A 12,062-nucleotide genomic window follows, 5' to 3' on the forward strand; every position below is an offset into this window, starting at 1 on the left:
CGTGTCCCCTGCATCGGCAGGCGGACTCTCAACCACTGCGCCACCAGGGAAGCCCTGATCTTTCATTCTTTATGTCTGTGTTGTGGATTTCAGACTTGTTTACCCAGCCTCACAATCACATAAGCCAATTCTTCTTCTTCTTTTTTTCTTGTTTGGTGAAGGGAAAGGAGCCAATTTATGAAATTAAATAAAGTTCAATGAGGGAGTGAAGAACATGAACTAGGATACCACCACCCTGGCCGGGCCCAGCACAGCTAAAGCTCAGCACACCATGTATCTCCGGCTTTTCCTCCCCATAAGCCAATTCTTTTAAATAAATCTCTTTATACACACACAGACACACAAACACACACACAAAATCTCCTGCTGCTTCTCCTCTAGGTGGATCCTGATTGTTCAAATACTAATTGCTTAGAAAGCTGTGGTCACATTTGGACAAGTTAAGCAGCTTATTTTGAACATCAAAACCAAATTTGAAAACTTAAAATTAAGACAGAGTATTAGCCTCCTATTTTCAATATGATAAGTTATATCTTATATGTGAATCTACCATTAGAAAAACTTCTGAAATATCTTTAACAGACTATTTAAATTCACATATTTATTAAGTCTTTTATACATAAATTAACTACAGCCATATAAGGTTCATATGAAAAGTTTTGTGCAAAATAATATTTGACACATTTAAAAATATTTTCAAAAATTTACTTTCATTCTTAGGAAGGATTGTAATAGACAAACTTGGGTGGTTTTTAAACTTTTAAATTTTTGTTTAAAGCCATGTAAGAGTATACAGACTACCTTAAGATAAAAGTGAACACATTAAGCATTAATTTAATAACATACATATTATATTAAAATATTTCTATTTTGGGTAATTTAAGAACATATTTGAGATTTTGAATTTGATGATACTTACTATGAGCTTATACTTAGTATTTCTTGGTCTAACACACACACGCTCAATATGAGTATATATACACACTCTTTCTACATACATATATTCATAGTAAATAAACTTTCATTTTTCTAATTATTCTTTTGTTTTCTTTCAGATTTGTGCAGTGGTTCATAAATATATTCTCTATAAATCCTCAAATAGTGAAAGTAGCTCAGAACAAGAATACTGCAGAACAGTAGCATCAGGAGAAAGAGGAAAGCTGCAACCATGTAAGCACTTGGACTGAAATAAGAAAAGAAAAGTCATTAGAAGTCATTGTTCATTTTGGTTGTTAACACTTTTAGTCAAATAATTTTTGAACAGTTAGCTGCTATGCCACTGTTCTCTGTTAATAACTAATAAGATTTATAAGACATCTTGTCTACCCTCAAAATGTTTACCTCTTAGTGTTTGAGGCTGACCAGGGAGGAAGATAGACATTGATTGATCAGTATAATGAGAGAAGGAAGGAAGTATAAAGTTCTATGGGAGCCAGGCATCAGGAAGAACTTCCAGTGGAGTTGACTTTTTTTTTTTTTTTTTTTTGTGGTACGCGGACCTCTTACTCCTGTGGTCTCTCCCGTCGCAAAGCACAGGCTCCGGACGCGCAGGCTCAGCGGCCATGGCTCACGGGCCCAGCCGCTCCGCGGCATGTGGGATCTTCCCGGACCGGGGCACGAACCCGCGTCCCCTGCATCGGCAGGCGGACTCTCAACCACTGCGCCACCAGGGAAGCCCTGGAGTTGACTTTTGAACTGAGTATAAAGTAAGAGTTAGCTAGATATGACTAGGATTAGGAGTATTAGTATGAGTTAGTTAGATAGAAATGTCTGGGAGTGGAGAAGACTAAAGTGGGCATAACATTTTAGGCAAAGGGAGATGCATTTGCAAAGATGTGGAAGCACGAGAAAACTTTAAGATCAGCCCCAGACATTCTGGAGCTAAAACTAGTTTAATGTGATTAGAATTTAGGTGGTGGGCTCAGTGGTTAGAGATGAGGAATCATAGGTTGTTCAAGGTGAGAAAGACAGCTTTCATCAAGCTACAGGGTATGAATTTTAGCCTAAGGGCAAGAGGGAGTTTCAGACATGTGATATAACATTCTCATTTTAGAAGGATGATTCTGATTGTAGTGTGAAGAACGTATGAATGGGACGCATGAGTGTGGAGGGAGAAAACCAGTTATGAGGTTTTTGTAATAACCAAATATGGTGAGAGTTTTAATTAATTACTGGTTGTAGAAATGGGGAGAAATGGATAGATCTAAGATATATTTAGAAGTTAGATTGGATTGATCTTGGTGATTGTTAAGATGTGGGGTTTGAGAAATACGTTAGAATAAAGGATGTCTCCTAAATTTGGGGATGAGGTAACTCTGAGGATGGTAGCACCATTCACTGACATAGGAAATTCACAGGGAAGGACACTTTAGAGGGTATGTGTGAATACGGTTGGTTTACTTTTGGACATACCAAATTTGAGGTACGTGAGGGTCAACCAGGTATGTGTATGTGTGTACACTTATGAGATACTACTTTCAGCTGGGATCCAGACATCTGTCTCTTCACCTCATGTTCCTCCCATCAGAGTAGGTTTATTTCTTAAGCCAAACACTGTGCTGTTTTTTATTTGGTGTCTTGGTACTTGACTTTAGTTTTTAGCTCCCTTTTAAACATATTTATTTGTTTGCAGTATTACACTTTCCCCAGTTCCCCAGTCTCATTAGTCTGACCTTCCTCCTCTGTGAATACAAGCTTAATCTAGCTCTAGTGAATCATTTCCTTCTTAGAAATTAATTAACTAACTTAATAAACCCTCTGATATATGCCAAGTACTGTGCTAGGTGCTGGGAAAACAATAATGAGTAAAAATAGATATGGTCTTCATCCTTAGAGAGCTTACATTTTAGTGGGGACATAATCATTAATCAGATAATGAGAAAATAAATATAAAATTGAACTTGTGATAAAAACTAAGTAGGAGAGGTATACAATGCAATGAAAGCTTACTATAGCAGGATTTAGCCTGGTGAATTGGCCAAGAAATGACCCCATGGGGAAAAGAAAATTATTCTAAAATTTGAAGAATTAAGTAGAAGTGGAGTTGGTAAAGTTAAGTAGGTAAAGAGGGGAAGGAAGAGATTCCAGATAGAGAAAATAGCATGTGCAAAGCTCCTGCTATGGGACAGAGCATGGAGAAGACTGGGTATTGAAAGAAGGTTGATAGGTCTGGAGCTGAGAAAATGAGGGGAATATGATGCAAGATGAGACTGGAGACATAGGTAGGGGCTAGAGCAGAAAAGGTCTTGTAGGCCATGTTAAGAAGTTCCCATTTTAAGGAAAGAAACTTAAGGGTTTTAAGCTACTAAAATTAGCATTATGAATCTATTGCAGTAATTCGGATCAGAGATAATGGTAACTTGGATTAAACTGGTGTGGTGGTGATGGGTTTGGTGAAGTGGATTCATTTAAGGGCAATTTAAGAGGTTAAATGAATGGGAGGCAGTGACTGGATGAGCTAGAGGAGAGAGAGAGAAAGAAATGAATGTGATCCCTAGGTTTTTGTTTTTCATTTTTGACTGTTAGGTGTTTGGCTTGTACAGTTTGATGTGCTATTTCCTGAGTGAGGGAACATTGGAAAATAGGGTCGCCATATTTTTCAACTCCAGAGGGCACCCTTCACATTACAGCCTATGTGAATGAATTCTGCTTGAGCTGTGCAATGACAATTCATAGGGCTGAATGCAATTACCTTGATAAGTTAGTTTTACAGTGGTACAAATAATGGGGTAAGGGAATGAGTGGTAAGATCATGAGTTCATTTTTGGCCATGTCCAGTTTGACCAGTCTTTGAGATATCTAAGAGAAGAGGTTAAGTAGAGAGTGGGATATATGGCCCTGGACTGGGCTAGAGATATGATTTGGGAGTTGTGTGTTTATAGATATTAACTGAAATCATGGGTATGGATGAACTTGCCAGAATGAGCAGCTAGAAAACCAGGACTGAGCCCTAAGGAACGTCAACATTTAATGGCTGGTGATATACGTTGAGGCTGTCTTCACTAGAGAGAGAGAGAGAATGGCTACAGAAGGCTAGGAAAACCTATAGAGCAATATGGCAGCCAAAGGGAAAGTCAACACTAATGGAAGCTCAAATAAAATGTGGACTGAAAACTATCTGTCAGACTTAGTGTAGGCCAGTTGCAGCTCAAGATGGTGACCAAGGAGCCTCCTAAACTGACCTCCTTCCATGGACACACCTATCCTACAGCTACATATAGAACAACTCCCTCTGAAAGAAATCCAGAAACTAGCTGAGCAACTCTTACACATTGGGTGAATGAGAAAAACCCACTCACATAAAAACGAGTAGGAGAGACTGAGGCACAATCTCACCCAAACTCCCAGCCCCAGCAGAGCAACATACAATGACGAGGGAACTCACAAATCCTAGCTTCTCCCTACGGAGTTTGGATCCAATACCCAGTACCCCAACTTTTAAAACTTCCACCTGAGGTATGGGACCCCCAACAGGTGTTTGGCTCTGAAAGCCAGCTAGGCTTTCCTCCATGAGACCCACAAGGCTGTAGCAAACAAATGGGATCCTGAGGACTCTTGGTGGCTAACCCCCTCTCTCACTCCCCGCTCAGCACAGAGCCAGCAGACTGAAATGCCCATCTCCCATCTTTCCATGAAAGAGACCTAGTTGCTTATCTTAAAAGCTGAGGGCTTCCCTGGTGGCGCAGTGGTTGAGAGTCCGCCTGCCGATGCAGGGGACACGGGTTCGTGCCCCGGTCCGGGAAGATCCCACATGCTGCGGAGCGGCTGGGCCCGTGAGCCATGGCCGCTGAGCCTGCGCGTAAAAAGCTGAAATCTGAGGTTTAGTCTCCTAATATAACACAAATCTAGGGGCCAACTGCAATCTTCTGCAGAGACTGGGAAGCTGGCAGATGCCATCTTTGCGCTCTCCTTCTGCCTCTCTCCAGGTCACTGGTATCTCCCTGAAATGATGTTGTGCATACTTCTGATGCTCCAGTTTCTACAGCTGCTGCTGAGGGGGACACACCTGAGCACACCTGTTATAGTCCCACAGGACTATAACAACTGTTCTTAACTGGCTATTCCCTTAGCGTTCAGCACAGAGGGAAGAGAGAGAAAGGTAATCTTCTGGTCTTTCTCTGAAAGAGGCCTACATGCATACTTTAAAAGCTGCTGCTTGAGGGTCCAGCTTCCAGCGGGGCTGCATCTAGGTTCTGACTGAGATCCTCCTCTTTGGGACACTAACAGGTGTTGGTACACCCTCAACTACTGGGAGACACTAAGAACTAAGAAGGCAGCTTGGACAATCACAACGGTTTAAAAGACAAACGACAGCTAGGGCTGGGCTGAACACTAAGTTCCATCTGGGAGAAGTGGCTCTTTTATCTATTGCATAGAAACCAACACAGAAAATCTAGGAAAATGAAGAAACAGAGAAATACATTCCAAACAAAAGAACAAGATAAAACTTCAGAAACAGACCTTAATGAAATGGAGATAAGTAATTGACCTAATAGAGTTCAAAATAATGGTCATAAAGATGCTCAGTGAAGTCAGGAGAACAATGCATGAAAAGTGAGAATTTCAACAGAGAGACAGAATATATAAGAAAGTACCACACAGATTTAGTGCAGGTCAAAGCTATTCTAATGAGAAGTAACGGTGAAGGTATGACAGAGAAAGCAGGCTGGATGGATTAGCAAAATAGGGATGGAATATAGGGAAATGAGGAGTATGAGAGTAAACAAGCCTTTTAAGGAGTTGATCTTGCAAAAAGGTGGTGGCTAGAAGGGGGATATAGTTGTTGTTGTTTTATTTGCTTAAAAAACTTGAGGGTGATTAAAAGCCTATTGGGGGCTTCCCTGGTGGCGCAGTGGTTGAGAGTCCACCTGCCGATGCAGGGGACACGGGTTCGTGCCCCGGTCCGGGAGGATTCCACATGCCACCGAGCAGCTGGGCCCGTGAGCCATGGCCGCTGAGCCTGCGCGTCCGGAGCCTGTGCTCCGCAACGGGAGAGGCCACAGCAGTGAGAGGCCCGCGTTCCGCAAAAAAAAAAAAAAAAAAAAAAAAGCCTATTGGAAGGATCTAGTTGTGAGGGAAAGTTGAATATATAGAAGAGAGAAGGAATAATTGATTTGGAATTTTCCTTAGAAAGTGAGAAGGAATAGGGTTCAAGGCATAGGTAGAAGAATTATATTTAAAGAGGATGTAGAAGGATAGAAAGAGGAGAGAATGGGTTTAGATATTAGTTGGTTTATATGTTTGGAATCAGAAATAAAGGTCTGATGGCTTCTAATTTCCTATCTGATAGCTTCTAATTTCTCTGTACAGGTGAAAAAAAAGTTCATTTGATGATTGTTAAGGAAAGGAGGTCCAAGGAGCAAACTAATTAGATAAGGTCTGAAGCAGTTGTTATGGAAAGTGGAAACACTGGTTGACCAGAGGAAGAAAGTAGGATTTCCGGGTAGTGTTGGCGATGTATTTGAAGTTGGTGATCAATTTGCCCTGTTGTGTAACTTTCTTTACGGGGCTGCTCAGATATAATCACAAAGAAAGAAGGTAGTTAGGGGCTTGCCAGAGGGAGTGCCAAATTCCAGAAAGGTAAAGGAATACTAGAAAATGTTATTTGAAATAATAGACTTTGTTTGAAATGTAAGGAAATAGGAGGTAAAAAAGGAGAGATTGAAAGTAGAGGTGGAGGTCCCAACGAGGATGAAGAAGAATTGTAGCAGGCGTAGTTGAATTAACAAGCTGGGAAGGTCCTAGAGCCCGCGAGCCACAACTACTGAGCCTGCGTGCCACAACTACTGAAGCCTGTGCACCTAGAGCCTGTGCTCCACAACAAGAGAAGCCACTGCAATGAGAAGCCTGTGCACCACATGAAGAGTAGCCCCCCTCATACCGCAACTAGAGAAAAACCTGCGTGCAGCAATGAAGACTCAACGCAGCCAAAAAAAAAATAAATAAATAAATAAGTTGCATGTTTAAAAAGAAAAATCCAGCTACTGGGAGGTGAGCTGGGGCAAATAGGTGAGATGCCCCTTTACTCCCTTCTCTCCTCCCTAACTCACCAACTCCCCCTTCTGTTGGTGGTTACTTGAGTGGATGTATGTTCTTAATATTCATCTAAATCAAACATACAAATCTAATGAGAAAGAGAAGTTGCTGCAGAAAGGCTATGCATGTTTCCTAAAGTTTCCTAGAAACCAGGCATGACTTATCTCATTTGCAGATTATTCACACCATTAACCTCCGATTAGCATAAAAAATTGAGGAGTCAGTAATATTTAAAGTAGGGCCATAAGTAAGTTAAGTGTTTGTGGTCCACTCTTGTTTAACATTTTCCAAAACAAAAAACAAAATAAAAACACAGCACAGAGAAGCAGAGTCATCTGCCATCCCAACATTTGTATTAAGACTTTTCACTTGCTCTCTCCAAGGAAACTAAAGCTGAGTCCAGGGAAATGCCTTTACTACCTGTTTCCTGTATGTATTGGAATGATGGCCAGTGGTCAAGGGCTGACTCAGGGTCATTGGGGCACAGCCACTGTCCTCTCCCTGTCCCCACTGCTGCAGTCTACCATCTGCCCTTAGGTGGAGTTGAAAGACGCTTTTGATTGGGAAGACAATGGCTGTTGAGGGGGATGAACAAAAGGCGACCCAAATGCAGCAACAATTTTCAGGAATTCCTACTTGCTGTATCCCTGGTTTAGTAGATACATACAATTTTTAGGATGTCACATGTAGGACAGAAGTATTAGTGTCCCAGGAAGATAGGGGAGACATCTGTTTCCTTTTTAGCTGCCACCGTATCCTTTACAACTTCCCTCATTAAAGACTGATCAGGCACCAGTCGTTACCTGGGAATCACTCCAAAGGTCTCTATTGCAAATATAGTGGTGAGGTTACAGAAACTGCAAATTAGAAAAATAATATTAAAGATTAAATTAAATACAGTGTATTACAAGACTCCCTGCACATCTCTATGGTAACAACCAAATCATGTATAATCTTAGTTAAGGTGTCATTTTCTTTTTTATTTTTTCTTTCAAGATAGTTAATAATTTTATTATTACTAAAAGAAATTTTTATCAAACTGAGCATTACCTCCCATTTTACAGAGAAAAATCTCCACTATAGAGTAAGGAATGAGAGTTATTAATGATGAATTATGTAATTTCATTTAAATCACATCTATATGACAAACTATCAAGTTGGTTAGTCTATGAAGAATTTGATATATTTATAAGTCAAAGGCCTTTATAATTAAGAAAATTACTATATTTAAATATATACTCCCTTCTTTGTTCTGCTGATAATTTCACTGCAAAATCATGGTTGGTAGACTGACATCAAAGAAGACTTGCTAAGAATTTTGTTCCGTTAAGTGGACAATTTCACTAATTTCATTAGCTTTTTTTTTGAGTCTTTTTTTAAACTTGAAGTACAGTATAGCTGATTTTCAAGGTTGTGTTAATTTCAGTGTAAAACAAAGTGATTCAGTTATACATATATCTATTCTTTTTCAGATTCTTTTCCCTTATAGGTTATTATAAAATATCTAGTATAGTTCCTTGTGCTAAACTATAGGTTGGTTGTTGGTTATCTATTTTGTATATAGTTGTCTGTATATGCTAATCCCAACCTCTTAATTTATCCCTCCTGGCTCTTTCCCCTTTGGTAACCATAAATTTGTTTTCTATGTCTGTGAGTCTATTTCTATGTTGTAAATATGTTCATATTTATCTTTTCTTTCTTTCCTTTTTTTTTGATTCCACATATAAGTGGTATCAATATGATATTTTTCTTTCTCTGTCTGGCTTACTTCACTTAGTATGATAATCTCTAGGTCCATCCATGTTGCTGCAAATGGATATAACATCTTTATCCATTCATCTGTCAATAAACATTTAAGTTGCTTCCATGTCTTGGCTATTTTAAATAGTGCTGCAGTGCGATTAGGGCACATGTGTCTTTCCAAATTACAGTTTTCTCCAGATATGCCCCCAAGTGGGATCCCTTGATCATATGGTAACTCTATTTTTAGTTTTTAAAGAAACCTCCATACTGTTCTCCATAGTGGCTCTACCAATTTACATTCCCACCAACAGTGCAAGAGCGTTCCCTTTTCTCCACACCCTCTCCAGCATTGTTATTTGTAGACTTTTTGATGATGGCCATTCTAACCAGTGTGAGGTGATACATCAGTGTAGTTTTGATTCGCATTTCTCTGATAATTAGTGATGTTGAACATTTTTTTCACATGCTTATTCACCATCTGTATGTCTTCGTTGGAGAAATGTCTGTTGAGATCTTCTGCTCATTTTTTGATTGGGTTGTTTTTTGATATTGAACTATATGAGCTGTTTGTATACTTTGGAAATTAATGCCTTGTTGGTAGCATTGTTTGCAGGTATTTTCTCCCAGTCTGTAAGTTGTCTTTTCATTTCGTCTATGGTTTCTTTTGCTATGCAAAAGCTTTTAAGTTTAATTAGGCCCTATTTGCTTATTTTTGTTTTTATTTCTATTATTCTAGGAGATGATCCAAAAACATATTGCTGTGATTTATGTCAAAGAGTGTTCTGCCTATGTTTTCTTTTTTTTTGAATTTTATTTATTTTTTTATATAGCAGGTTCTTATTAGTTATCCATTTTATACACATTAGTGTATACATGTCAATCCCAATCTCCCAGTTCATCCCACCACCCCCCACCGTGGCTTTCCCCCCTTCGTGTCCATATGTTTGTTCTCTACATCTGTGTCTCAATTTCTGCCCTGCAAACCGTTGATCTGTACCATTTTTCTAGGTTCCACATATATGTGTTAATATACGATATTTGTTTTTCTCTTTCTGACTTTCTTCACTCTGTATGACAGTCTCTAGATGCATCCACATCTCTACAAATGGCCTAATTTTGTTCCTTTTTATGGCTGGGTAATATTCCATTGTATATATGTACCACATCTTCTTTATCCATTCTTCTGTTGATGGACATTAGGTTGTTTGCATGACCTGGCTATTGTACATAGTGTGGCAATGAACATTGGGGTGCATGTGTCTTTTTGAATTATGGTTTTCTCTAGGTATATGTCCAGTAGTGGGATTGCTGGGTCATATGGTAATTCTATTTTTAATTTTTTAAGGAACCTCCATACTGTTCTCCATAGTGGCTGTATCAATTTACATTCCCACCAACATTGCAAGAGGGTCCCCTTTTCTCCACACCCTCTCCAGCATTTGTTGTTTGTAGATTTTCTGATGATACCCATTCTAACTGGTGTGAGGTGATACCTCATTGTAGTTTTGATTTGCATTTCTCTAATAATTAGTGATGCTGAGCAGCTTTTCATGTGCCTCTTGGCCATCTGTATGTCTTCTTTGGAGAAGTGTCTATTTAGGTCTTTGGTTATTTTTTTTTAACATTTTTTGATTGGGTTGTTTGTTTTTTTAATATTGAGCTGCATGATCTGTTTATATATTTTGGAGATTAATCCTTTGTCCATTGATTCATTTGCAAATATTTTCTCCCATTCTGAGGGTTGTCTTTTTGTCTTGTTTGTAGTTACCTTTGCTTTGCAAAAGCTTGTACATTTCATTAGGTCCCATTTGTTTATTTTTGTTTTTATTTCCATTACCTTAGGAGGTGGATCAAAAAAGATCTTGCTGTGATTTATGTCAAAGAGTGTTCTTCCTATGTTTTCCTCTAAGAGTTTTATAGTATTGGGTCTTACATTTAGGTCTTTAATCTATTTTGAGTTTATTTTTGTGTATGGTGTTAGGGAGTGTTCTAATTTCATTCTTTTACATGTAGATGTCCAGTTTTCCCAGCACCACTTATTGAAGAGACTGTCTTTTCTCTATTGTATATCCTTGCCTCCTTTGTCATAGATTAGTTGACCATAGGTGTGTGGGTTTATCTCTGGGCTTTCTATCCTGTTCCATTGATCTATATTTCTGTTTTTGTGCCAGTACCATATTGTCTTGATTACTATCACTTTGTAGTATAGTCGGAAGTCAGGGAGTCTGATTCCTCCAGCTCGGTTTTCTTCCCTCAAGACTGCTTTGGCTATTCGGGGTCGTTTGTGTCTCACACAAATTTTAAGATTTTTTGTTCTGGTTCTGTAAAAAATGCCACTGGTAATTTGATAGGGATTGCATTGAATCTGTAGATTGCTTTGGGTAGTATAGTCATTTTCACAATATTGATTTTTCCAATCCAAGAACATGGTATATCTCTCCATCTGTTTGTCTCATCTTTAATTTCTTTCATCAGTGTCTTACAGTTTTCTGCATATAGGTCTTTTGTCTCCCTAGGTCGGTTTATTCCTAGGTATTTTATTTTTTTGTTACAATGGTAAATGCGAGTGTTTCCTTAATTTCTCTTTCAGATTTTTCATCATTAGTGTATAAGAATGCAAGAGATTTCTGTGCATTAATTTTGTATCCTGCTACTTTACCAAATTCATTGATTAGCTCTAGTGGTTTTCTGGTGGCATTTTTAGGATTCTCTATGTATAGTATCATGTCATCTGCAAACAGTGACAGTTTTACTTCTTTTCCAATTTGTATTCCTTTTATTTCTTTTTCTTCTCTGACTGCCATGGCTAGGACTTCCTAAACAATATTGAATAATAGTAGTGAGAGTGGACATCCTTGCCTTGTTCCAGATCTTAGAGGAAATGCTTTCAGTTTTTCACCATTGAGAATGATGTTTGCTGTGGGTTTGTCATATATGGCCTTTATTATGTTGAGGTAGGTTCCCTCTATGCCCACCTTCTGGAGAGTTTTTATCATAAATGGGTGTTGAATTTTGTCAAAAGCTTTTTCTGCATCTATTGAGATGATCATATGGTTTTTCTTCTTCAATTTGTTAATATGGTGTATCACATTGATTGATTTACGAATATTGAAGAATCTTTGCATCCCTGGGATAAATCCCACATGATCATGGTGTATGATCCTTTTAATGTGTTATTGGATTCTGTTTGCTAGTATTTTGTTGAGGATTTTTGCATTTATATTCATCAGTGATATTGGTCTGTAATTTTTTTTGTAGTATCTTTTTTTTTTTTTTTTTTTTTT

At 38.6% G+C, this 12,062-nt stretch overlaps 1 protein-coding gene across 1 annotated transcript in view; it reads right to left on the reverse strand.

The window, feature by feature from the left end:
- Positions 1–1,029: 1,029 nt before the first annotated feature.
- CATSPERE (catsper channel auxiliary subunit epsilon) overlaps positions 1,030–12,062 on the reverse strand; it is a 243,606-nt gene continuing 232,573 nt past the window's right edge. Inside the window, exons 21-22 of the mRNA XM_027122413.1 lie at positions 7,839–7,892; positions 1,030–1,183 (exon numbers count right to left, since the gene is read on the reverse strand). Coding sequence (XP_026978214.1) covers positions 1,030–1,183; positions 7,839–7,892 — 208 coding nt within the window. The remainder of the gene's footprint in view (positions 1,184–7,838; positions 7,893–12,062) is intronic.

Source organism: Aethalodelphis obliquidens, unplaced genomic scaffold (assembly GCF_003676395.1).
Source record: "Aethalodelphis obliquidens isolate GAN/ISIS:26980383/991018 unplaced genomic scaffold, ASM367639v1 scaffold24, whole genome shotgun sequence".
NCBI lineage: Eukaryota > Metazoa > Chordata > Mammalia > Artiodactyla > Delphinidae > Aethalodelphis > Aethalodelphis obliquidens.